This window comes from Agelaius phoeniceus, chromosome Z (genome assembly GCF_051311805.1).
Source record: "Agelaius phoeniceus isolate bAgePho1 chromosome Z, bAgePho1.hap1, whole genome shotgun sequence".
Lineage (NCBI taxonomy): Eukaryota > Metazoa > Chordata > Aves > Passeriformes > Icteridae > Agelaius > Agelaius phoeniceus.
Window position 1 is genome coordinate 84251999 of NC_135303.1, and position 26535 is coordinate 84278533.

The following is a 26535-nucleotide window of genomic DNA, read 5'->3' on the forward strand; positions in this document are numbered from 1 at the left end:
CACCCGTGAGGGGTCCTTGAAGCATCGGTGAGGAGAGGGAACGCCCGTAGCTGAAGGGGCTGAGGAGCCGACCGGGCTCCCCCGCCCCGGCTGCCCCGCGTGTCCTGGAGGGGGACTGGGCTGGGCTGGGGGCACCCCCGGGGCAGTCCCGCGTTCGAGTCCCGCGCCGGGCGGCTCACCTGCCTGGACCGTGCGGCGGCAGACTTTGGCTCCAGCCCCTATAAAAGGTAACGGAGGCGTGAGTCAGAGCCGCCTCCTCCTCCCCGCCCGCTCTCACTTACGTGCGGCCGGGCGGGCGGGCGGGCAGGCACGGAGCCGCCGTCCCGCACCCGCGCACTTGCCGGAGATGAACCGCGCCGCGCTGCGGGTCTCGCTCCTACTCCCGCTCCTGCTCCTGCCCGCCCTGGGCCGTGCCGGCTCCGAACAGGAACACGGCGGCGAAGAGACCCCGCATTCCGCGGGGAAAGGTGAGCGGGGGGTCCCTCGGTGCGCGGGGCTCCACGAGGCGTGGGGCGCCCCGCTGCTCCTTTGGGGTCCCCGTGCACGAGGCGCCTCGGAGCTTAGTTTGGGATCGCCAGTGCCTCAACAGCCTGATGCGTGCAGCACCCCAATGCTGAGTTTGGGGTCTCTGATACATGGGGTGCCCTGATGTGCAGGGTTCCCTCCCTTGCTGGGCTGGGGGTCTTTGATGAGTGGAGCGCCCCAGTGCAAGGCGTGCTGGATTTGGGATGTCTGATGCTTTGTGCAGAGGTATCCTCAGTGCCAGGGAGTTTTCCCCTTGCTTGGTTTGGGGGCGGCGGGGCTGCTGTACCTCCTGCTGCACCCGTGTTAGGGCTCCAGGTGCGCCCCAGGATGAGGTGCCCCTGTGGAGATGCGACCCCTCAGCATCGCCCAGCTGCGGGCGCTGCACCCCCCAGCACGTCCCTGCCTTTGTCCCTGCTCCCGCCAACTCCCGTGCGGCTCGACTGGCCCGACCCCTGCCCAGGGGCTGGGCCCTCGCTTTGTCCGCAGCCCTTTTCCCTCGCTAAGTCCCTCTCGCATCAGACTGAGGGGCTCAGAGCTTCCTGAGATGGGGCTACAGGGGCTGTGCACCAAGCAGTCCCCGCTTGCTCCCGGGGACCGCCCGGAGGTTCCAGCCCCGCACCCGGCTGGGGAGCGGCTCCCGGTCCCCTTCACCCTGCAGGACGTCGGCTGGGCCGCCCTGCGCCCACCTCGTCCCCCCGCGGCCCACTGGGAACGGGGTCTGGCCCTGCTGCAGAGCTGGAGGGGGGCTGACGATGGGGGACGGGGGACGTGACAGAACGCAGGGCTGCAGGGTTGTGTGCCCCTCCTCCTCCTCCCCGTGAGATGTCTTGCCGGTGCTGTGGGGGCTTCCAGAGTTACAGGTTCAGGGAAAAAGTCCTGGGTCTTTGGTGTTGGTCCCTTTTCTGATTGGAGGCATAGCCAGCGCTCTGCAGGGTTTCTGGGGGAGTGCTGTGGATTTGTTCTTCTGGGGCTGAGTCCTGCACAGGGACGTTGTTGTCTCTGTTCATGCTCCTTGTTCCCGCTTTGCCCACAGGTTTGTTTCCCGGGTCTCAGCCTCATAGCGTGTCCTTGGTTTTGCCTCTGGTAAGGAGCTGTCCTGACCTGTGCCAGGACAGCTGCCCTGTGGTAAGGACCAGGAATTGTTTTGTGCCAGGAGCTGCTTTTGTTATTCCAATGAATCACTTTTCTTACCAGAGCTGCTCTTGCCGCCCTTGCCGGGCTGAGCCCTGGACAGAGATGGGGATGCAGACGGTTCTTGCCACAGAGATTAAGTAACCCAGGCCACAGGGTGGGAGGGTGTCGGGCGTTCAGCATGCCGGTGTGCTGCGCTGGCCGAGGGGCTGGACACTGCGTGAGGCTTGGGAGGGCTGGGTGGGAGGACTGGGATGGAGAAGGGGAAGGGAGGTGGCCAGGAGGTCAGTAGGGAACAGGCAAGTTAGCCCATGCTATACAGTGTTAAGAGGCTGAAGCTCTGGATGGAATCCCATGAGAAGCAGGTCATGGCTGGAACCCTGCAAGGCTCCTGCCAGCTGCCAGGACCTGCGTGTCTCAGCACCTCTGCCGGGTGGTGAGCTGGTTCCCTCTTCCTCGAGGCTAGTGCATGAGGTAGGGCTGGTGGCTTCCCAGCCCATGGATTCAGCACATGCTCAGGGATTTGCCATGGGGTTGTTCCCTGAAAACACTCTGGCTTTCCCAGAGACCTGAGTCCCACACTAAGTGTGTCTTTGGGAAACAGTATCTCCCTTTCCCTGTTTCCTCTCCCTCTTATTCAGATGTGTCTTGCTCTCAGTGTCCTCTTCTTGCTCATTCTCCAATGTCCTTTTTCTCCAAGTGAACCTATTTTTCTTGCTTAATACTTCTTATTCATCTCTCCCCCCAGCTCCAAGCACGGATCTGTCCTCTGGGATTTCCCCATTTTCTTCCCTTTTGTTGGGATGGCCCTTTCTCCGCAGCACTCTGATTGTTTCCTGTTTCCCCCAACACTTGCTGGGGCAGCTGGGTTTGGAAGGAGCAGGAACATGCCCTGGAGTAAAGCCTGTCCTATGCCTTCCTCCACCCAAACCCTTGGCCCTCCTGGGGGGACCTGGCACAGTTGGGCTCCACAGCCCAAGCAGTTCTCCACCAGGAGAACAAAGAACAATCCCTGCAGCGACCTGTGCTGCCAGTGGCAGATTAAAGGCTGATCCCAAGGCTTGCAGTGGGTCAGAGTTTATAAACAACAAGGGACTTTAATGCAGCCAGGCTTGGGAGGGATCAGTGCCCCCATGGGCAGCACATGGGGTGGTGTCCTGGGCTGAAAGTACATGCGTGCTGCTGCATGGGGTGGGTCTGGAAGGAGAAACCAGGGAGAAGATGGGGCTGGGATGGCACAGCCGTCCCACAGAGACAGTTCCTGTGGGGCTTGGCAGAAGGATGCTTGGGTTATGCACGCCCCTGCCCAGAACCTGTACCGTGTTTGCCACAGGCTGGAGAGCTGGCTTTGGGCAGTGTGAGCACAGTGGCACAGTCCAGGTCCCGCAATCAGGTCACTGCCTTCAAGGGACATGGTGTTTGGATGTGTTTTGTAGGCTGGGACCTGGCTGCTGTGGCCGGTCCCTACTTTGAGACCTGCCTCTGTGCATCTCTGTATGGCCTGGTACCTCCTGGCCTACTGACCCTCGGGAATAGCACCCTACTGACCCTCTCTTCTGGGCCATGAGCTCCACTGATCCTTTCGCAGCCTGGGACAGCAAGGTGGTCCTGGTCTGGCATCTGTGAGCTGAACTCATCCCATGGGGCTTTGAGCCAGGTGTGGCTCAGGATTGGGTCCCAGTGGGAAGAGGAGGCTCTGGCAGGGTGCCAGCACTCCCTGTGTCTGAGCACAAGGCACAGTGTGCCCAGCTGATAAGAGAGCAGGAGGGAAGAGCTGGAAGTGAGCTCGCTGTCCTGCGTGCCACACACGAGCCACTGAGCTTCTGGAGTTCAAGGCGAGCAGAGAGCACGAGTGGCTGTGCTGCTGTCAGGCAGCATCCACGCTGTGAGCAGCACGTGTTTCAGTGTTATCAGGTGCTCTGCATCAGCCTCAGACTGCATAAACCCTAAAATGTGAAACAGTCAGGATGGGAGGTGCAGACCCATAGGGCAAACTCCTTCCTTATTGTTTGGCCCTGCTACGGGTTGCCTCCTGGTCTGTGCAAATGATCCTGAGTCCTTTGGGTGCACAGTCCATCCCTGTGTGCCCTTGGTGAGGTCTCCTGGGTGCAGCTTGCTGCTTCAGTGCCTTTTCACAGCAGCCAGTGGTTGAGCTGGCTCCTCACGCTGCCAAAAGCTGCTCCTACCCTTCCTCCCGGACTGCAGGACATGCGGAGCAGCACGCTGGTAATGGCAGCGTCCGCCTGAGCTCGGCGGGAAAGTGTTGTTGGATGGTGTTGGATGTCAAAGAGGGAAGGGAGCTGGCACTTGCAGCAAAGCCTGTATCCCAGAATGGGAGGGCTGAATGGGAGCAAGGAACAGCAGGAGAAAGCACAAAGGGAGTGTGTGAAGGGGGGAAGCTCGTGGGAAACTTGGCTGGATCGCGGGCCGCTGGGGAAAGGCGGGTGGCAGGCGGCACTCAGGTGAACCGGCGGGCTCTGCGCGGCTGGGAACGGAGGCGTTTTTGCCTGCAAGGGCAGGCAGATCCTGTGAGCACCCTGCTGTGTTCTCCTGCTGGAACCCCTGCAAGGAACTCTCTTCTTGCACGTTATCTCCCGCTGTGCGCATCGCATCACCGGGGCTGCGTCCCCCCACGTTTTTGGGAGCGCTCTGCAGTCCCTGCCGGGCCGGTGGGTGCTCAGAGGAAAGGCAGGGCATGCCAAGAGCTGCAGCACCCGCTGCCGAGGGGCAGCCACGTCCTTAGTGGTGAGCGGCAGCAGCCCGGCAGGAGGGAGACCTGGCATCGCACGGCTTTTGGGAGGAGAGGACGTGCTCCGGCGGGAGGTGTGGGAGGCAGACGGAATTATGCAAATCGGCACTTGGGCAGGGCAGTGGGTTAATGTTCACGGAAAAGGGATGCGAGATTGCAAATGCCCCCAGGTGGAAGGGATCGGAGGAGCTGATGCAGGGCTGCTCCGAGCCGTGCCGAGGCAGGGGCCGATGCTGAGAGCCCGACCCAGGGCTCGCCTCGGCGCTGCCCTGCAGCGCTCAGTGCGTGTGCCAGGGGGGCCCAACCCTGCACAGCTGCGCTTGAGAGACGCCTGGCTGTGCCATCATTGCACCCAGATCCACGGGATGGGAAAACACACTCAAGGGGACTTCAGTGGGTGTATAAGAGCTCGCAGATCCTTTTGGTTTTGATGCTGAGACATCCCTGGGGAAGTCTGTTGGGTTGGAGTGGGTTGAACTGGCTCCTGGGTGCAGCTACAGCCTTTGGGGTGTCCAGAGCTGCCGAGCTGAGCTGGCAGGAGGCTGTGAGGAGGGTCCAGAGACCCCTCGGCTGCGGGAATAGGCATGTGCTGGGAGATGTGGGAACCTGAGGTAATTGGTACATGCTGACACAGCAGGGCAGGTGTCAGCACGGGGCTGTTGCTCAATCTGTGATACGATGTTGGAGCTGCTTTCTGTCCAGGCAGAGTCCCTGGAGGTGAGCAAAAAGTGGGGTGTCGGGGCAGGCTGTGCCAGTAGAGGCATGTGCAGTGAACCATGTGCCACCCCTGGGGTGCTGTGCCTTACCTGTGCCAGGACTGCCCCAGTGTGAGTGTTTCTTTGTGCAGATAGTGCCAGGAGGGGTAGGAGAGTGGGAGCAGTGTCAGAGAAGATATATTGTGTTTCTGGAGAAGGGTCCATGTTCTCTGGATTTTGAGCAAAGTTGGTGTCCGGGTAGCAGGTACCCTTTGTGTGAGCAAGGTGGGCAGGATAAGTGAATCTCAGCTTGCTGTAGCACAGCTGGGTGCATCCATGCAAGCAGACATGGAGAGGGCACTGCAGTCTGTCCCATGACACATGTGTCCTGGTGCATGCAGCAGAGGTTGCCCTGTCCTCTGCTTGCTATTCCTTCTTCCCGTGCCTTTGGGAATACCAAAGAGATCCCTAAGCATTGCTCCTGGGCATCAGAAATGTGACAGAAGTGAGTCACCAGTCACACAGGACAGAGCCCCAAGATCTGTTCCCATCTCTGCAATACACAGTGCCCCTGAATGCCCTCCAGCCCTTCCCATTCCAGCCTGGCTGTGGTCATCCACCCTCCTGAGCAGCAGATGCACCAAGACCCCCAGCAGTGCCCATGCCTGGATCCTCACTGAGTGCAGGGCAGGATCCTGCTGGGCTTAGGGCCTTGCATGGGACATCTGGGCCTGGGAAAGCTTGCCTCCTCATTTCTCACCCCTGAGCTGGAATCCACTCCTATTAATAGCAGTGGCGTGTCAATAGCCCTTGTCAGCAGCAGGGATAGGGGCCAGAGCAGCTCCTGCTGGGACCCTCCTGCGTCCTGGCCAGGCTGGCAGACCCCCACCAAATGGCCCCACCGAGGGACAGAGATGATATTTGGGCTCAGCTGTACCTCTTAAATGCTCCTCCATGTCATTGCTGCTGTATGAATGTCCCCCTTTTCTCCAAACCTGTCCCATCCTGGCACTCTCTGCTCCTGCACTCAAGGGTTGGGAAGTGCCAACAGCCTGTCTGTAGTGACAAACTTGCTGGTAAGGATAAATCAGAGGAGGAGCCTGTGAACTACCTGTTGTGCCAGCCAGAGCAGGCACATTATCCTTTTGGGCCATGTTTTCCTGCCTGGGGCAAATTTGAGCCCCACATCCCTTTGCCTGGAGCTGGTTGTTTAGAAGGGCTGGTGATAGCTAAGGTGTTTGGTCAGGGGCATCTGAGAAGAGGTTCTGGTGCACTTCTAGAGCCAGCTCCAGTGATGTGCCAAGAATCCAGGCATTGCTGGCAGCCCTGGAGGAGAGCAACAGTGTGAGGGCCAACCTTTTAAGTACTGGGTACTCTCAGGACCTTCCCAGAAGGGCTTTTTCCCCTCTAGATTTGCTGGTACACCACCAGCTGTGGGAAGCTCAGGTCGCATCTTGCCCTGCTGTGGTCACAGTGTGACCCATGGGTGACACAAGAAATGCAGAGGTCCTGTCATGGGATCCCTCATCCTCTCTCTTGCTTTTCCAAAGGAAAGGGTTTTGCATGGAAGGACCTTACGAAGCTCTGTGTGGGCATTTGGATGGTCATATGAACTAAAACTGGGGACAAGAGCTGAGCATTTGGCCTGGCACATTTTCCTGTGAAAGTCCATCCCCACTGCAGGGGCACTCACTGATGTAAGGAGAAGGTTTTGATGCTCATTTCTTTCCTCTGCTGTCAGTGCCAGGACAGCTTTCCCAGGTGGGAGGAGGGTGTCTGCATCGTGCAGTGCACGTTGCTGCCCAAACTCCTCTTGGAGTGTGAGAGCTGCCCTTGTGAAGTGCCTTGTCCTTGGGCAGTGGGAGGTTCCAGCTGCTCTGGAGCTGGTACAGGTGCTCAGTAATGGAAGCCAGTATCTCTGATTTTTCTTTTTTGAGGATGACAACAAAATGTCAGCCCTGGGGTTTTCCCTCTGACTGACAACTGCAAGGGGCTTACACACGCTCCGAGGAGGCAATACCCTCTGGGAACATGCCCTTTGCTGGGACAGAGGGAGAAGTGGGAAAGCAAAGGTGGGGAGGGGGATGGAAGGCAGTGGGAGCCCGGAGACCTGCTGCCTGGCAGAGGTGTGTTTGCTGACAACCTTTCCCTTCCATTCATGTGGTTCTTTCTTTTCTTTTTTTTCAAGGCCACAGCCACTGGAGCTATGAAGGTAAATACCCTGCAGTTACTTCTGCTTTTTTCCTACCACCCAGCAGATCCTGGAACAGAGCCAGCTGTGGTTAATTATTACAAGGCTTCCGTGCACACTCCACAACTCACCCTTCCCTCCTGCCTGACCCTGACACAGTGCCCGCACTCAGGCATGGATGGGCTGAAGAGCCAGAGGTTGATCTGATTTCACCAGGAAGCAGCAGCTCCAATGAGGACTTTCCCAGCCCCGTGGGTGTGGGGGGATGACCCTCAGGGAAGGGCTCCTCCTGAATGAGAGCTCCCCAGCCCTGTGCCAAGCAGGGGAAAAGGCTGCTCTCCCCATGCTGGACTTGCAGCCCATGCTGGGACTTTGACCAGCCCAGAGATTAGCTTGTCTTCACCTCTGCCCTCTGTCACCTTCCCTCCCCATCCTGCCTGGCCCTGCCCTTCCAGCAAGGCCTGGGGGGCTTCTCCACAGCACCCATGATGGGCATCACCACAGTGCTGTGACAGATACACCCTTTACTGCCCCATCACTCTGGGGTTTGGCTCAGCCACTCACACCTAGCTCCATATTTACAGGGGTCCTGTGAGGGGCTGACCTGGGGACAAGCCTGGGTTTGCACTGGCCCGTGACACGCTAGAAGCAGCCCTCTGCAGCGCAAAGAGAGGTTACTGAGGCATCAGCCATGCTTATCCCAGCTGTGGTGCTGGGAAGAGGTGGCCATTTCAGCAGCCAGCCCAGCCATGTCTGCTGGCCCTTTGCCCCAGAGCCCAGGAGCACTGTGGTACCTTGCTCCAGCAGCACTGGGGTGGTACCTGCCAGAGGCCAGGCTGTGCAGGGCAGCCAGTGTGTGATGAGCTGCAGGGCAGCAGCTCCTCCACTTGCCAAATCCACTTGTAAATGATCTTCTTGCACTCTTCCTAAACACCCCTAAAATAGACTTTCCTGGCAGCTCACCATGCTCTGAGACCTTTCCTGATACAGCTGCGTTCAGTCACATGTTGACATAAAGCTGCTCCCAAGCTAACTTCATGGAAACTAAACTTATGCGCATGGCTACTTCCCTGGCCAGTGCAAGTCCCCTTCCCCAGCACCCCCAAACCTTCTTTCTGGATCCTCACCCTGAGTATCTCACTGACAGTCCCTCCCTTCCTTCTCTCACCAGACTTGAAGCACTGGAGCACGGACTACCTGGACTGTGGGGGCACCAAGCAGTCACCCATCAATGTTGACACAGCCCAGGCCATCTTCAGCCCTGACCTGCGGCCCATCCAGCTCTCTGGATACAGCCTGCCTGCCAACCAGCTGCTCAAGCTGAAGAACAATGGGCACACAGGTGGGGGCAGAGGCAGCTGCAGGGGCTGGAGCACAAGGAGAGGATGCTCAGACTCTCCCAGCAGGACTGGGCTTCTCTGGTGCCCTTACCCTGGGCTCAGGGAAGCAGATTGTCTTGCAGGCTGCTTGCCTGCCTTCTTGCCTTCTAGGCCAAAAGGGAAGCAACAGGCTGTAGAAATTTTACATATTCATTTGTTTTCCTGGACAAGGTGAGAAGCCCCAAGGTGTCCAGGGCCATTGGGAGCTGGCTTCAGAAATTTGTTAACTCCACATCTTCTTTAAAAATGTGTCCCTGATATTTCTGATGTGCATTTTCAGCCACTGGTTCCTCCTCTGCATTTCACTTTCAAAGGACTCATCAGTCTCTGGATGTGGCTTAGACTTTAAGCTACTTACACCTGTCTTTTAGGGCACAACATTGGCCACCTTACTTTGCCTGTACTTGAGGATTCTATCTCAAGATCTTAAGAAATTTTCATAGGTTTTTGTTTTCCCTTCTCCAATACTAGCATGGTTTTTGTAAACAACTTTTTGGACATGACTTATTCATGTTATTTTAGTACCAGCCTCTGTATTCCAGATATGGAGGAAAACCACATTTTTCCACAGCTGAGCATGGTTGGAGCTGGTTGTTACCAGCTTTTTCTTGGAGGAGGCAGAATGTTTTGTGCACGCTGATATCTGCCAGCCCCTGAGCTAAGAAAGGGTTATGGAGAAAGGGACTTAAGAACTTGCTGATGGTGTGATAAGGCACCTCCTTGCCCTGGTAGCCAACGAGATGGAGCTGACCTGTGTATACAGCAAACTTGACAGGTCAGGCTTGCTGTGTATGGACAGATCAGCTGCGTGCTGCATGCACAGAGCTCTATACTGTGGCCTCCTGCCCTAATGTGCCTGCAGAGTTAAACTAGTTGAGCTCAGTAGTTGCTATTTTAAACACCCTGGCATCTGGTGTTGCTTGGTGTTTAGAAAAGCAGTGAGAGCATTTTCGTTGGGGAGAGGGGAAGTACTTTCTCACAAGGCTTTTAAGACGCCTTTTTTATTGTGGCAACCACTGGTCTGCCTTATGAAAAGCCATAAATAAATAAAAAGTTGCAAGCCTAGTTAGCTATTTGTACAGTTACTCATTTTGGTAACAAAGTGTATATGTTACATAAGCTTTTTTGAGGGCCTGAAAATGACTCAGGTAGTTAGGAGAAAGAAGACAATGGTTTACCTATACAAAAGAAGTGTAAAAACAGATAAATTCATAGGGAGGGAACAGTTTCTCACTTCCTGTATTTGAGTTTTCTATCTCTGAACCCAGTGGCAAGGAACTTGAGATGGCCAATGACTCATCACATCCCTGTTACATGGTTAATCCCAAATCTGTGCTGTATTAGTGATGTAACTAAGGGACACCCCATTTAATAAAGGAAAAAGGAAAAGACTTTACATTAAAAATTAGGAAAAGGTGCTTAAAAGAATAGGACAGCCTTTCTCCGGGTCCAGGCATGCTCCTGATATTTTTGCCATATGTCCAGGTAACTCAGTTTTAGATTTGCCACATTGCTGCAGAAGTCCAAAATAGCTGGACAAACCACACTAAAGTAAAGAAAAATCAAAGTATGAATTTATGGTATCCAAAGAGGCAAAAGTTTTAGCTCTTAAGTACTTTCAAAATATTTAATGCTTCTGTGGCACTAGCTCCAGTGCTGTCATACATTTGCAGGTTGCTTTATTTGAAAGATCCCAGCTCGCCAAAGTTGCAGCTCTCTGTCCCCTTGCCCTGCTCTCATAGGTATCCACCACTCTGCCAGTATCCTTCTCTATGAATTTTGTTCACGGTCTCTTTATATTATTATCACTTACTGAATTAATTGTTGGATAACATTTAGCTTGGAGCTGGCCCCAGGAGTCTTTGTGGAGGGGCTCTTCACTTTCCAGCATTTTCATAGCAGCTCTTTTTGAAGCCGACATATTTACTGCAGTATCCTACAACCTTAGGTCAGAAGCTGAACTCTGCCACATTGGCAGGCCTGCCCACAGCCTCATGACAAATGGAAAGCAAGGTTTTCTGTTATGACCAGCTTCTAGAAGCCCAGAGCAACTGTTTCCCTCGAGACGCCTCCTCTGCGTACCTGTGGAATGGGCTGGGCTTTGTGTTGTATTACTGACCTCTTCCTTCTGGCTCTGCAGTTGTCCTTGAGCTGCCCGACTCGCTGGCCCTGGTTGGTGGCTATGCCCAGCAGTACCGAGCTGCACAGCTGCACCTGCACTGGGGCTCCCCGGCGGGACCCGGCTCGGAGCACACAGTCAATGGGCGCCGCTTTGCTGCCGAGGTGAGGAGCCCTCACGGCGCTGGATGCACCTTTCCCCTCGTGGTGCTGGGCACAGAAGGCGCTGGAATGCTGTCATGCTCCTCGCCCATGGCTCTGGCCGTCACTGGATGTGGGCTGTAATTCCTGGCCAGGATCCTGGGCAGCTCTGCAGCAGTGGAGTTTGGTGTAGCAGGCCACACTTTGGTGCTGAGCCAGACTCATGCAGATGCCTGGTCCTGGGCTGATGGTGCAGGAGCTGGGGCAGTCCCCAGGCTGTGGAAGCCAGCTTTTCTGGAGGCTGTGAGCCTGCTTTGAGAGCTACAGGGACTGTTTACTCTGTACACACTGTCCTCTTGCTCTGCCAGCTCCCATCTGGTTTTATCCCTCCTTCTCTAGCTGCTGTCCTCAAACTGAGCCTGGCTCTGCAGTATTAGCCCCTGTTATGCAGGACAGAGTGCTGACTTGCTGTTCATGAGCAGGGAAGTTCCTGCAGGCAGAGCTTCATGCTGGCTGCTTTGCACCAGCAGACTTTCTTGGACCCACCAGCATTTTCCCTTCCCTGTAGTGGTACTCATCACACCTGCATATGTCTCACAGCCCTTGTGTCAGCAGGCTGTAGCCCTGTGGGAGTGAGCATCTCCCAGTGGTGTCCATCGAGCACTGGGATTGCATTTTTCCCTTCCAGATCCATGTGGTCCACTACAATACCAAGTATGACAGCTTTACAGAGGCAATGGTTCACCCAGATGGCCTGGCTGTACTGGGAGCCTTTCTGGAGGTGAGTTTCATGGAACAGCAAGGGGAGGATGGGATTGGGGTGGGCAGAGTTGGACCCAGTTTTGGAGACTGAGAGAAGTGCAAATATACTTTGGAAGAAGGGGAGAGAAAGGGCAGGTCAGCCCTGATAAGAATGAAGGGGTCACTGGGACAGGGTGCCTCTCTCAAGGAGCAGTACCTCCCTGCTGCCATCATCATCTTGTTCCTAGGCCTTGCTGTTACCTTGGGGTCTCTGTTTTGCAGGTTGGGCATGGGGAGAACCAATACTACCATGAAATACTTAAGCATCTGCATGAAATCCAAGAAGTAGGTAAGGCCCTGTCCCACCTTGTATTCTGTGTCAGGGGCTGCAGCCCAGCAGAGAAACCAGCTGCTCAGCAAAGCTGCAGCAGATGCAGTGCCACACTGCCCATGATCTTCATGGTGTTGCCCTCCAAGGGGTTTGTACCAGTCTGACTCCCACTATGTTTCATCTCCCAGGACAAGAAACCTTGGTGCCCGGATTCAACATTGCAGGTCTGCTGCCTGCCAACCTGAAACTCTACTTTCACTACAATGGCTCTCTGACCACCCCTCCCTGCTACCAGACAGTCAAGTGGACAATCTTCAACCAGACCCTGCTGCTCTCTCATCACCAGGTCTGTCAGGGCAATGAGCTCTGAATTGGGTCTTTCCCAGCCTCTCCCCGTGAGCTGGTGTGGGTGCCCTGTGCCAGGGCTCTGCAGCTCATCTGCTCCCAAAAGTGGGATGTTATTCCCACATACATTATATGCTATTATGCTCACACTGCTCTCCTTCCAGATGTCAGTGCTGGTTTCGACCCTGAAAAGCCCTGAGGACGAGCTCTTGCAGAACAACTACCGGCCAGTGCAGAGCCTGCACGGGCGGCGGGTGCTGGCGAGTTTCCAGACCTCCCCATCAGCAAAACACATTCCTGGTAAGGAGTGACTGAGTGTGCTCAGGCTGCTCCCAGCAGCAGGGATGCAGTGATGGGGGCAGCAGCAGGATTCAGTGCTTCGTGTATCCTACAGAAACACAGCATGGGTTAGACCTCCCCAGCAAGTGACATGTGGCAGCAATGGTCGTGGGGTCCTGGTCTCTCCCATTTCTGCACTTCCTTCACCCTGCCTGGGGAAGACTGGTTTATAGAAACTTATTTCATCCTTAGTCTTGCAGATCTAACAGTAGCAGGACTAGAGGATGCATGGTCAAGAGCAAAGAGGCAGGTCCTAGCACCCCAGCTAGCTACTTCAATCCCAAATGCAATAGATAAATTCAGTAGGAGCTACCAAAGGTACGAGCTTGCAGTGAACACCCCTCCTGCAAATCCTGCAGGACGGGCAGTGCTGGGGACCCCTCCTGAAGGCTGTGCTCTGTCAGCATCAGGCCTCACACATCCTGGCCAGGCACACAGTCCCCTGCCTGAGGGGTCCCTGAATGCCCACCCTCTATTTCTCCTTGAAGGCCTTTCTTGCATTGGTGATTTCCAGGCATGAGTAGAAAAGACTATTAATCATCAGGTGTGACTATTGCTCTGCATCACTGAGTTTTTGCCTGTTGCTGCTCCCTGAGGTCACTGGGGGTTTTTTGTTCAACATCCTGTTCGTTTTCTGTTCTGATGGCATTTCCTACACCTTCTGTGAAGGTGACTAATAGGAACAGCACAGGGTTGGTCCCAGGCCTCTGGGCAATGCCTCAATAACCACACAATGTGGTGCAAGGCACTTCCCTCACCATTCCACCTGCAGCCTGCTTGCTAATGGCTCTAGGCTTTTAATCACTGCGGTCTTCAGCCTGGCTAGCAGTTTCCCATGTGGCACTGCATCAAATGCTTCACTGAAACGGGGAGAGATAAAATCTACCACATTTTCTTTGTCTAGAATATCACTTATCAAAGAAGGATATCGGGTTAGGCTGGCATGCTCTATCTTTGGTAAACCTCTTAGATACTTTATCATATTTTCCATTTACCTCCAAGCCTTTCTTTTACTACTTTCTTGCAGAAGCTGTTCCAAAGCCTCACAACACTGGGGCAAGGGGGGAGTTGACCAGATCTACTTTTTTTTTTTTTCATTATTTGCTATTTCTATACAAAAATCCCCACTGTAACAAAGCCACAAAGGTCTTGCCCCAGAAGTGCCAGGAGTATGTCCCAGTACTCTTGGATGAGGTTACTGGTCCCCTGCCTTGCGTGCACAGGATTGTTGGGGGTTTCTCCCCATGTCAGTGCTAACTGCCTGCTTTAGCCCTTGGGGCTGCTGAGCACTGAAATGGAGTGCTGTGAGGTCAGATTTTGTTTGGCTTGCAGCTGCACCTTCTGTGCCATTGCTTGTTGATCCTTTTGCCAGTCACCCCCAGCTCAGGATAAGCACTCCTGTCCCCAGCTGCTGGGTGGAGGTGGCAGCTTTTCTGCAGCAGCCATGGAGCTGCATAGAGCCCATAGATAGTGCCACCCTGTGCACCATACCCGAGCCATGTACAGATGATAATGCAGCTCTTTAAAAGCCATGCTTTCATGCTGGGCAAACATTTGTCCAGCACAGCTCCCTCCCAGCATGCAGGGCCACCAAGCCATCCCCATGCCAGGTGCCCTACCTGCAATGTGTGGCTGCCTCCTCCCTGGGACCTGCTGACCATCTCACTGCAGACAACTGTCCCCACAGCTGCTGCCTGCTGGGCTCTGCCCAGGTGCCTCTCTGGGGTCTCCTGTGCAGTCATGGGGTGCTGCAGTGCTCAGCACCCTGCCTGCTTCCTTGGCTGTAGCAGCAACAGTGGGGGGTTTCTGGCTGGGTTCAGCAAGGCTCAGGTGTGCCATTGCTTGCTGATCTTTTTGCCAGTCACCCCCAGCTCAGGATAAGCACTCCTGTCCCCAGCTGCTGGGTGGAGGTGGCAGCTTTTCTGCAGCAGCCATGGAGCTGCATAGAGCCCATAGACAGAGCCACCCTGTGCACCATACCCGAGCCATGTACAGATGATAATGCAGCTCTTTAAAACCCAACTAAAGCATTTACTAGTCTTAGAATAGGCGATAGAAAAGACACCATCGGCGCGATAGAGACCACATACCGTAAGGGAAAGATGAAATAATAATGAAAACTAAGCTATAAACAGCAAAGATCAACCCTTGTACCTTTTGCATCATGGTCTAGCAAGAAAAACCAAGCAAAATTAATTTAAGGTGTGGTTCAGGGATCCTTTTTTCTCCCCTTTTCTCATGCTTCTGGCAGGGTGTCAGGGCTGGGCTTCCCGCAGCAAGATGCTGTGAGCTTCTGGGGATGTGGCAGCTGATGGGAGTCTTGTAGGCAGCTCTACTTTAGAAGTGGAACCCAAAGGCCTTCAGGCTTGAGACTTCCCTCCCCAAATACTTCAAAGGCTCTGCCCTGACTGTGTTGTCTCTCTTTACAGGTAGTGATGATTCAGCAACAGCAGGTAGGTGAGGGACTGGCACAAAGCAGGGGAAGGTGGGCATGGGGTGTACCTGCCTGGGAACTGGGGTCTTGTGCAAGCCACGTGCTGAGTTGGGGGCGGGCAGCCACAGTGGGTTTCTAGGGCTGCTCTAGCATCCATGCTGCTGGTTCTCATCTTCCAGTCTTTGTCTCCTTTTCAGAAGGACACTCCAGCTCATTTCATGCAGGTAAGCATGCCCAGCCAAGGCTGGTCCTTTGTGTCCCCTCTGCCCTTGGGCTACCAGCCTGCTCCTTGCCTCCTCTTAGCCAGTAGTTGCAGGAGACCACCCCCAGTGTAACATGGCTGTGCTTGGCTTGCAGGAGATGTGCTGGCTGTGCTCTTCGGGGTGCTCTTTGCTGTCACAGCACTGGCCTTCCTGCTGTACATCTATAAGCACCGCAGCCAGAACACACGGTGAGCAATGGGGAGACACAGGAGGACAGTGCCTGGGGGCAGGATGGGTCCAGGGCCCCCACAAGAAGAGGGTTTAATGGTGGTTTCAGGCAACAAGACCTCCCTCCTGGTCTAACAGTTTCCCCCTTTCTTTCCCCATCAGGCTGGACTCGCCGACCAAATCCAAGGTCATCTACACGGCAGCCAGCACCGAGAACACCGCGTAAACTCCACACCTCTGGGGCAGTCCCAGCCCCACTGGCTCAGCCTGTCACCCCAACTCCCCTCACTCCCACCCCAGGTCAAAGACCAGTGCTCCAGCATGCCTTGGCTGCACGGGCTGCCCACATGGACTGTTTGTCTGGGGGGCAGCATTTTGGCCCCAATAGATATTTTTGTTATAAAAAAGGTAAAAACTCTTAAAAAAAAAAAAGTAAAATCCTCCCATGGTACCAGCTGTCTCTGCTGCCTTTGTGGGAAGCTGTGGGGCAGGAAAGAGCACCTTGGTTCAGCTGGAATCACAGTGGAGAGGGGTGGGCAGGGACCCCTTCCCAACTGGCAAAGACAGCATCAGCCTCTGTGCACCGGGAAGAGCTCCAGAGTAAGCAGCACAAGGCTTCTTCTACAGCTCAGCCCTGCCCTCCATCACTCTGGGACTTCTTCCTCCTCTTATTTGTGCAAAGCATTGGAAAAACATAGCTGTGGCTTGGTAAGGCTGAAGAAAGGCAGAGCTGAAGGTAGCAGAGCCACTGCTTGCTTGCTGGGCAGCCCCCACCCAGCTCACCTCTGGCTTTATCACAGCTAGATTAGCCAGGACAACCCTAGATCCATGGCTACCTCCCACCTTTCATGATGGCTCCTGTGGAGCTGAAGCCAAGTCCCAGGGAGCTTTATGGTGGTGACAAAACCGAAATAAACTGGCCCTGTGTGCGAGAGGAACCTCCCGATCTACAGCCCTCAGTGGCCTCCACCCCAAAGCTGTAAAATTAGAGTTCAGCCACTGTTAGGATGGACAGTGCAGGAGCAAGACCTGCAGGCAAACAGGGTCTGCAACTGCCAGACCATCCCCCTCCAGCCACACCACCACAAGCCACTGTTACCACTGCTTGTACCCTCCCCACAAGGGCAGTGCTGCTGGCCACACAGAACCCCGCTTGTCTGTGGTACTTAATTTTATTGGTATAAAAGCCCACTGTGGATAAAACTGCCTTTTCAGCCCAATGGCAGTTTCTCCCTCCCAGCCCTGTGGCACAGAACCAGGGCTGGTACCCGCCTGAAAATCCCCAAGAACAGGAGAGGGCAATGATCCATTGGAATGGTCCCTTGAACCCCCTCCCAAATCTGTGCCGGCAACAGCTGTGGCATTGTGTCTCCTCCCAAGCCCTCCACCACCCTCCATGCCCACTGGGTCCTTTGGATACTGTCTTTTTCCCTCTCCTCCTCCCATCCTGCATGGTGTCAGTACCCACGGGTCCCCCAGCACCATCCTGCTGCACCAGGATGCCAGCTCACCCCTGCCAGGGCTGTGGCTCCTGGGGCAGCAGGACTGGGCAGAGAGGTGGAGAAAGGAGCACTACAGCAGTCAGCCACGACCCAGGGCATGGCAGCACTTTGCAAAGCCCCTTCCTCCACCCTGCAGTGAGGAGGCAATGCAGGCCCCCTGCCCTGGCATGGGGGGCAGCACATCTGTGGCAGCGGGGGGAGAAGCGATGGGTTTCTTTGGGCTCAAGCCTCCGGCAGTCACAGGCAGGCTAACTGGGGCTGAGCTCACAGCAGGGCCAGCAAAGTTGGGTCCCCCAAAACTGAGGTGTTTTATGGGGACTCCCAAAGGGGCGTTGGAGTGAGCCAGTCTCAGCCACACTTGGTCAGCTGGCTGCCACAGCTGGACCCCAGTGCCTGCCCCACCGGGGCTGGCCAGGGTCCCCCAGTCCAGGAGAAAAGATATTGCAAAGAAGGTGATGGCCGATCCTGCCGCCAGGATAGGAGGGGAGGGGAGGGGTGACTGGGGACCGGAGCATCCTGCAGGGCCTCAGGATCCTGGCTGGGGGCTGGCTCCGCTCCGTAAACCTGCGGAACCAACAAGAGAAACAGTGAGTTTTCCCCAAACTCTACCCCACTTCCCCCAGGAGAGGCAACAACCTGACAATGGCCTCAAAAACCACCTGCTCCTCTGCTCTGGGAGACAAGGGGGTGATGCCCTTGCTTGAGACATTGGGACAACCTCTCACCATCCCAGCACCAGTCCGGGTACCCCATGAGACCCAAAGTGTCCCCCACCCCCTCTCTGGAGCAGCACTTACAGAGCAGGAAGCGCCGCAGGTTCTGCGCGGATCCCCCCGAGAGTAGGTAAGCCCAGGCAGCGGCAGCAGCCATCAGCAGGTAGGAGGGCACCAGGCTGCCCATGTACAGGGGGTTGCAAAACGACTGCAGAGAGAGGCACGAGAAGAGAAGGGTGAGCAGGCAGGAGAGGACAGGGACAGGATGTGTGGCAGTGTCATCACCTCAGCAAACGGAGGCGGCACCAACCCCAGCATATGGTTTGTGAAGGGCCAGCTCCTTTGCTAGTGCCGAAGGCTATTTCCTGCCAGCACAGGGACCAGTACTCTGAATGCAGGTCCCAGCACAGAGCCCTGCTCCCAGTTACTCACCAACCCCGAAACAGTGAGATGCATGATAACGACTGCTGCGATCTCCCACCAGCGCCGGTGCTCGCAGCCGTGAAAGAAGAGGATCCCCCAGAAGGTGTGAAGGAAAATCAGCACCATGGTCATAAAAGCTGCGAGGAGAAGAGGTGTCACCAGGGAATCACCCACTTGACCTAGCCAGCAGACTTGGGGAAGGGATGGAGATGAATCAGTAAAGGGACGGTAGAGAAACACCTTGGCTGGACTGGGAGGTGCTGGATCAGACTCCACATGTGGGAAACATGAAAAGAAGATCAGGGAGGGCCACAGGGGACAGCAAGAAGGGTTTGCCACAGAGATATGTGACAGGGGACTATAAGGGTCTCAGGTAAATGCGGGTGCAGCATGGACAAGACAATGTAAGAGGGAAAACTCCAGCACCTTATCTGCTGCATCTGAGGTGGGGCAGAGATGTGAGCAAAGGGTGCCAGTTACTCACCTGAGGTCAGGAAATACAGCTGTGAATCCCCATGGATGCCCACAGTGCCAGGCCCTAACGCGTCTGCCAGGAGATTGATCATGGAGAAGGCGCCGCTCATGAGACCAAAGCCCACACCAGCCACTGCCAGGACAGGGACACTGTTAAACCCTGAACCTCCCAAGGGTCATCCCACGCACCTCTGAGCGAGCTTTGGCATGAGAAATCTCCCTTTGCTCCCAGCACCATCCTCAGCCCTTCCCAGCCTCACCCCCTGCCCCACGGTCAGGGTGCTCCACTCTGCACAGCACTCACCATATGCCATTTGCTGAATGGAAATGGGGGAGCAGCCGTCCTCACTGAGGGCCACCAGCCCCTCAATGGCCTTCCTGTGGAGTGAGAGCACACTGGAGTCCAGCACAGCCAAGCCATCTCCTGAGGCATGGTGCACTGTTCACTCTGCACCATGCCACCTTCCTGGCAACCTCCCCCTCCCCAAGCAACACCCACCACGGAGACTGTCCGTGTGACTGTACCACCAGACAAACCAGGCATGTGAAAATCACGTGAGGCCACACAGAAAGGTTTTCCACAGAGGAATGCGGGTGCCAGCCAGCCCAGCAGAGCAGGGCTGGTGTGAGCAGGACGTTGGGTGTAAGGCAAGCAGCACCCCCGCATGGAAAGCAGCCCCACTGCAGGCGTGGGAGGCTGTACCTGATCTCCGCACTTAAAGAAGATGTTGACTAACAATGGAGGAGGTGCAGGAAGAGCTCAAAGAGTTAGAAAAATTCAATGGGGAGAGAAACTGTGAGAGGAGAGGCTTCATAATTTGTGACAACTAGAGGTGTGATAGGTGAGGAGGATGCCAGGCAGGTCCTCAGCCTAAGGAGGACAGCAGTGCTTGGGACCGGAGATCCGCAAGGCAAAGGAAACGCAGTGGTTTTATGTCAGAGGCTGCTCCGTGGAGCTCTGCTACCCTCTGCCTGCCCGCCTCCGGCAGTGCCCTGCCGCAGGGAGCCTGCCCACACAGCTCCCCCCCCTGCATTCTCCCAGGAAGACCAGGAAGTATGAAGGACACCTCCCTGTGCCTGCATGCCCAGCCCGAGCACAGTGCCCATCCATCCACAGGACAGGATGCAGCACGTCCTCCCCTGACAGCAGAAACCCCTGCACTCCAAGACAATGGTATCAGGAAGGCTGGAAGCTGCCCAGGCTGCTCTGAGACTGTGACCCAGGATGCTCAATCAGGGCACCAGATCCTCCAGACCTTAGGGCTGCTCTGCCCCACCACCTGAGACCCACTGAGGTCAACACACTGAAACAGGTGCCACCCACGTGCTCGGGGTAAGCACTGAGGCAGCTTCCCACCACACCTGACACTCCCCCCAGTCCAGCAGCTCCCAGGAAAAACCTGGGACCACCATAGCTGGGAAGAGCATCCAGCAGCGCTGGCACAGTGGGGGAGATGCCGTTACCTGAGGAGCTTGTAGTAAAGGAAGCGGAAGGCCTCCTGCAGCAGCACAGAGAACATCACCCCAAAAATCAGGAGCCCCTTCTGCAGCCGCTCATCTTGGGGGTCGCTGGCTTTCACTGCGATAAACCAGATGAGGGATGAGAGCAGCAGTGACACCAGCCAGAAGAAAGCCCTGTAAGAGACAGAGCTTGCTGGCACCAGTGCTGTGCCAGAGCCCCTGCTGTGCTGGGACTGGCATGGCAGCTGTGCCCCAGCCATGCCCACTCTCCAACCAGCACCAGTGCCACTCTGGTACCGGCGCAGGGCCGATGCAGGCAGGCACACACACTGCTGTGCTGTGCCTGCACACCTGCCCCACTGGTCACCAGAACTGGCACCAGTGCTCCTGTTGTGCCCACAGCAGTACCAGCACCAGGCTCATATCCATGCCAGTACCAGTTCCAGTACCACATCTTTCTGGTCCCACAGTGGTACTGGTACCAGTTTCCCAACTGCACACACGCACCAGTACCATTGCCAACCCCCCACTGATACTGAATGAGTTCTTGTGTCTACAATGTGCTGTGACAGTAAGACAAACAATATCGGTGCTCCTGTCATGCAAGCAGCAGCACCAGTGTGAGTACTGGAGACTCCAGTGAGCCCACATCAGCACCAGCACCAGTACTGGCGACCCAGTGAGCCCACAACACCACCAGCACGGGTACTGATGACTCCAGTGAGCTACAACACCACAGTGTGAGCACTGGTGACTCCACTGAGCCCACAACACCACCAGCACAGGTAGTGGTGACTCCAGTGAGCCCACAACACCACCAGCACGGGTACTGGTGACTCCAGTGAGCCCACATCAGCACCAGCATGAGCACTGGTGACTCCACTGAGCCCACATCAGCACCAGCGTGAGCACTGGTGACTCCACTGAGCCCACAATAGCACCAGCACGGGTACTGGTGACTCCAGTGAGCCCACAACAGCACCAGTGTGAGCACTGGCGTGCCTGCTGCAGCCACGATGGTGCCTCAGCCAGCACCAGTCACATGTCTATCACAGCCCTGATGGCACCACCACCCTGTCACACCCATACTGCTACCAGCACCCCTGTCACGCCCACACCGTACCACCACCGGCACTGGTACCAGCTCCCCTGTAGCGACTACAGTGATCGTGCTGAGGCACTGGCACCAGCAGCGCACTACATCCGAACTGGGACCAGCACCAGCAACAGAATCAGTGCCCCCGCCACGATGGTTCCGGTAGCAGCACCGGAGCTGGTCCCAGCGCCCCGCCCCGCTCACGCCGCTCCCGGAGCCGATCGTGGTCCCGCAGCCCGGCGGCACCGGAGCCCCCATGGCTGACTGACCCGGCGATGAGGATGATGATGCGGAGGGGGTCGCGGGCGATGGTGAAGATGAAGAGGCCGAAGGCGGGCCCGAAGGCGATGAAGGTGCACCCGAAGAAGACGGCGAGCGTCATTTCGGCGGGAGCGGGGGCACGGGACCGGGCTCGGAGCCGGAGCTCGGACCGGACGGGCCCCGCGGCCCCTTCCCCCTCCGCCGCCCTTCCGGGGCCGATGACGTCACACGTGCGCGCGCCGCCGCCGCCGGAAGCCGCGTCCCGGGGCGGGCCCGGGCCCGTCAGTCACGGGCGGCGTTGGATGCCGGGAAATGCCCGGGCAGGGCGGGCGGGCACCGGGGCGGCTTACCCGGGGAAGGAAGGGGTCGCAGCACCAGCCTGGCAGAGCTCCAGAAGCGTCTGGGGAAGGCTCTCCGGTGCACGGTGCGAGCCGTGGGGGAGCCTGTGCAGGAGCTGGACGCGATGGTCCCCGTGGGTCCCTCCCAGCTCGGCAGGCCCGTGGTCCTGTGGGGGCGCAGCCTGCGCCCAGGGGAGCTTGGCCTCGTCCCCACGGCCACCTCGAGGAGCAGGGGCTGGGCGAGGTGTGCAGCCTGTCCCGCCCTCGGTGGTTCTGTGGTCCCTCTGCTTGGCACCTCCAGTCCAACCCCATATCAACGAGGTTGACACGGAAAGGCACTTCAGGGCGCTTCCCACTTACAGGCACCGACACCCCAACACACACCCTTCCTGCCTCCGGGAGACTTTGAACAGGAGCACTGGGTGTATGGTTTTGCTGACCCGGCAACACTGCGCCCATGCCAGTCTTGGCACACATGCAGCAAGGCCAGAGAAGGCTTTTGAGGGGTCTGGAAAGGCTTTTGTTACATCGTGGAAAACAGGCCCTGTTTGTGGGAGGCACAATTCACAGCACTCCAACATGGAGTACAGAGGGCTCTCCTGAACCAGGGGAATCCCAGGGGAGCAGGGAGATGTGGGTCCCAGCATATCCCCACCAGCTCATGGGCTTGCCCTTGCAGCCAGCAAGTTGGTAGCTGGAAGTGAGAATCACAGGATCTTTTCCACTTTTTCAGGGAACATCACTGATATTTTGCCTTGATGACCAGGGTTTACAAGGCCAAGTCGTGCCCCCAGCACAAGGGATCGCAGAGGAGGAGAGAGGGGAATAGTTTTGTCCCTGCCAAGGATTTCATACCTTTTTGCAAAACAGCCCAGAGTCAGCCCACCTGGCCCAGAGAAAGTCACACCTCACTCTGTAAGCAGGGGACATCCACTTAGAACCCCTGTGTTAGTTACAGTTACAGGCCTGGGGTTCTGCCTGCTTGGCTTAGAGAGCCTCGGGGAGCTTGGCGAGGATGGCCAGGACCCACTGAGGGTGGAGATGAAGGCTGGGGCTTGCCAGCCTGGGAGATGTGGCTCTGGTGGCTGCAACATCAGGGAGGATGGGTCACAGCAGGAGGTGTCACCAGGGACATCACCAGCCCCAGCACACCTGGATTCTGGTGACCAGTGAGCATGCATGCAGAGGAATGCTGGGCTGGATAGGGATGGGGGCAATGCCCAGGGCGTTTCTAAGACATGCAAGCACCTCAGGGCAGGACAGGCCACAGAACTGTGCTTGGGCTGGACGAGGAGCTTAGGGCTCTCAATGGCAGCAGGTGCTCAGAGAGGCTTTGGGGACATCCTGGGTGTTCACAGCCCCCTGCTGCCTCCCACCCAAACCTGATGAGCTCCCTTTCCATCCACTAGGCCTTGGCTCCAAGACTTGTGTTCTTCCTGGCTCTGCTGACCATCTAGCCCAGACTGCAGCACTATGACCAGGCCAACATGGACACAGCCAAACGGATAGAAGTGTGTGAGGAATATCTGCAGCATGAGGTGACTTGGCTGCTGCAGGTGATAGAGGGAAGGAGGGGCACTGTGGAAGCCCCGCTCCTTTCTGCAGTGCAGCAGCAGTGGCTGTTTCAAGGTGCTGTATCAGCCCTGGTCCAGGTCACTGTGGGCTGCTGCTGGACAGATGAAGGAAGCATGCCTCTGCCAGCTACAGGGAGCAGGAGAACTCCATCAGCAAGGAGGAGGACAATGACCAGAAGAAGTTCAAAGGTGCTCATAATGGTCTCAGATCTTTGTAATCACCACATCCATCACCAACGGAAACATTCAAGCTAAGGCTGGATGGGGCTGTGGGCAACATGATTTACTTGAGAGTGCCCCTCCTCATTGTGGCAATGATCATTAGAGATCCCTTCTGCCCCCAGCTATTCTATGATTCTAAAGCAGGACTTGCCCAGGACTTGAAGCATGGACCAGCATGATAGAATCAAGACCAGTAATTTTGTCATCTTCTAAGTTAATACTATGCAGTTCACCAAAATGATGATTCTAGCCCAATCCACAAAGACAATAAACAGCTTACGGGAGGCATCCTGCAAGAAAGGCATTGCATAGCACAGCCCTGATAACAAGTTGTTTTTATTTCTTTTCTTTTGCTCTGAAGGGAATAAATCAACCTTATCACCAACAACTGCTAAACCAATGCAATGAATTGTCCCCAAGAGTCCCTTTCTGCCTGTCACCCTGTCATAGGCCTGTCTTGTAGCAGAGATGCTCCAGTGCTGCTCCCAGATCCCCTGAGCAAGAGGAGCAGAGGCCACATGTGCTCCTGTACTGCACACTCCACTCTCACAGGCAGCACAGCTCCAAGCATTGCATATGGGCAGGCTCATACAAAATTGAGATGGTGCCATGTGGTCATGGCCATCCATGCTTCCCTCCAGCTGCTTTGTCCTCTGCTAACTTCCACAAGTCAGTAACACAGATTTGGGGACTGGGAGATTTATGTGGCACTTGGCTTTAGGGGGTCTGACCAGTTTTGAAATCCCCCAGAGTTTTGCAAAACCTTCACAGTTTGGCAACACAGTTTATTCTGGCCCTCTCCCCAATGTCTTAAGCTGTAGATGCAGGGAGAGACAGAGGGGTGGCAGTAGTCTGTGCCTGGCTCTGCACAGCTTCACAAGTCTCATCAAAGTAAGTAACTCAGATGCTCTTTGTGTGGTCCTCCCACTCCACCATGTAGTTCAAGGGCATTGAACGGCAAGGATTCAGAGAAGAAAAGAGGCACTGAAGAGATGAGAAAACTGGAGCAGAGAGCAGAGGGGAGAAGCTGCTGAAAGTTCATGCGCTGGTATGTCAATGGGGTGGCAACTAACAGCAGGGCTGAAAACTCTCTGGGGAGATCTTCAGTCTGCCAGGCCAAAATAAAGAAATCCAAAGGTTGAAATTCCATGGGAGAGGTGGAGACACAGGAAGGGAGGAGGGCAGGGGCACTTCATTTCTCATGGTGGGGCTGTGACACCTGTGGGGAGACATGCTCCCATGCTAGCAGTTCCACAGTGCCCTGTGCTCCCAGAGCTTTCCCTGGCCTACCTATTTCTCTGTGATGCCACAGGGGAAAGGAGATGGGTGGAAGAATGGAGGAAATGCAAAGCTTTGCTGAACCATGACATAGCTCATGTCTTTCTCAGGCTGAGCATCACCTGGGAACAGCACTCAAGATCTCACTGCCAAATCACAGGTCATTCAAAGCAATAAGAAGCCCCTTGCAGCAAGGTGTAAACAGTTAAGTCGAGTGGACTGGTCCAAACCAGGAGGCAGCAGCAGCAGCTAATGGGGAAGAAATAGTGGGTGTGAAAGGGCTCTTTGTCCCAGCAGGAAGGCGAAGGGCACCCAGAGGCTGGGCACTGGGACACACCCTGACCGGGGCACAGGGCAGGCTTGTTTGCAGTGCAGGGTGCAGGCTTCAGAGAAGAGGTGCTTTTACATGCTGGCTCTTTTTGAAGCCAGACAACCCCCTGCCTGAAAGGTGCTTTGACTAAACAACAGAATGGCTCAGCTGATGCACTGCAGAAGAGGAGGGCGGGCCCAAGGAGGAGCTCCAGCCCTTGCGCAGAACAGCTCAGCAGTCCAAGACACAATGTACTGTCCTCCCCTCCAGCTCCTCCAGGCCCAGGGTGGGAGGCTGCAGCTCACAGCAGACTTTGCAACCTTGAGAAGATGAACTGAAGATGAGCACCCCATAACACAGGGAGCTTTTTTTCCTACTGTAGAAGGCCTTAGAACCACAAAACAGAATTGCTGGGCCATGGAGAGGGCGGGAGGCCAGCAGCACCTGGGCAGGAAAGAGATGCAATCTCAACACCCTCCTTTCCTGACCTAAGAGGCACAGCAAATAAAGGAAAGCAGATAACAAAAGCTATCCCTGTCAGGCTCTTGCTGGGTCTGGCTTGACAAGGGGTCAGCATGAATTGTGTTTCCTGGCAGTGTGTGGATGTGCTTTTAGAGGGATATCCGCTGGGTAGCGTGGGACAACAGGGCTTGGTCCACATCATAGAGGGGCCCGAAGCGAAGGGCAGGACTAGATAATGGCTTTGGGCATCCCCAGGAAATCCAGCCCATTTTGGTAACAGCAATGAGACACATCCGGCTGCTCTTCAATTTGAGTTGGAGAAAATATAGCAAGCCAGGAAGAAACTTCCTGAACATTTGTCTGCTGCATTAATATTTGCTAGCTTCTACAGCTGTCCCTCAGGCAGGCGTTCAGTCACGGGTAGAAGAAATTGCAACTAGTACAAAGGGTGAGCAGCTAATCCCATACCTGGAGAAGACCCTGACAACTAATAATGTGTGCATGCATGATCATGTGCTTGTGTGTTTCCTCACTGTCATAAATATGAACCCTCCATGGAGATGTCAAGAACCTTGTGGCTTCCCCAGCTGCCATGCCAGTAGCATGCAGATTGTGGAAGGGGACACGCACATGGTTTATCACTGTGTACTTGAAGAGGATGGTGAGTTTGAGCTTGAGAGCTGGAGGTCTCCTCTGTGTTCCAAGGAAGTAATGGAGATGAGGGAACACAGTCCAAACCATATGGTTATCATTCCGAGCCCACCACAACCACAGAGGTCCTGCAGACCCTCCATGCATCAGCTGGGTAGGGAGACCCACATCTCCTCTCCCAGTGCCTGTACCCACCCAAAGGACCAAACACAGCCATCCA

The 26535-nt window shown here is 55.7% G+C and overlaps 2 protein-coding genes across 2 annotated transcripts; one reads left to right on the top strand and one right to left on the bottom strand.

Annotated features, from left to right (window-relative positions):
- Window positions 1-262: 262 nt before the first annotated feature.
- CA9 (carbonic anhydrase 9) lies at window positions 263-16001 on the top strand. The gene is made up of 12 exons (XM_054652546.2): window positions 263-467; window positions 7289-7312; window positions 8463-8633; window positions 10811-10953; window positions 11618-11710; window positions 11953-12019; window positions 12190-12347; window positions 12511-12646; window positions 15115-15138; window positions 15317-15343; window positions 15477-15570; window positions 15713-16001. The coding sequence occupies exons 1-12, from the start codon at window positions 347-349 to the stop codon at window positions 15774-15776; spliced, it is 1122 nt and encodes a 373-aa protein (XP_054508521.2). The 5' UTR covers window positions 263-346; the 3' UTR covers window positions 15777-16001.
- Window positions 16002-16703: 702 nt separating this feature from the next.
- LOC129132682 (gamma-secretase subunit Aph-1b-like) lies at window positions 16704-21718 on the bottom strand. Its single transcript, XM_054652076.2, has 7 exons — window positions 21489-21718; window positions 20127-20297; window positions 18967-19040; window positions 18673-18795; window positions 18198-18325; window positions 17850-17973; window positions 16704-17616 (listed from the first exon to the last, which is right to left on the bottom strand). Exons 1-7 carry the CDS (start codon window positions 21599-21601, stop codon window positions 17579-17581), a joined length of 771 nt encoding a protein of 256 aa, XP_054508051.1. The 5' UTR covers window positions 21602-21718; the 3' UTR covers window positions 16704-17578.
- Window positions 21719-26535: the final 4817 nt, after the last annotated feature.

Bases quoted from the DNA above. Each gene is read 5' to 3' on its own strand.
- LOC129132682 (XM_054652076.2), bottom strand. From the start codon at position 21,601: ATGACGCTCGCCGTCTTCTTCGGGTGCACCTTCATCGCCTTCGGGCCC. The intron at 18,796-18,966 runs GTGAGTGCTGTG...CTGTCCTGGCAG, and splicing joins CATTCAGCAAATGGCATATG to TGGCTGGTGTGGGCTTTGGT. The intron at 17,974-18,197 runs GTGAGTAACTGG...CTCTCTCTGCAG, and splicing joins ATCTCACTGTTTCGGGGTTG to TCGTTTTGCAACCCCCTGTA.
- CA9 (XM_054652546.2), top strand. From the start codon at position 347: ATGAACCGCGCCGCGCTGCGGGTCTCGCTCCTACTCCCGCTCCTGCTC. The intron at 8,634-10,810 runs GTGGGGGCAGAG...CTGGCTCTGCAG, and splicing joins GAAGAACAATGGGCACACAG to TTGTCCTTGAGCTGCCCGAC. The intron at 10,954-11,617 runs GTGAGGAGCCCT...TTTCCCTTCCAG, and splicing joins GGCGCCGCTTTGCTGCCGAG to ATCCATGTGGTCCACTACAA.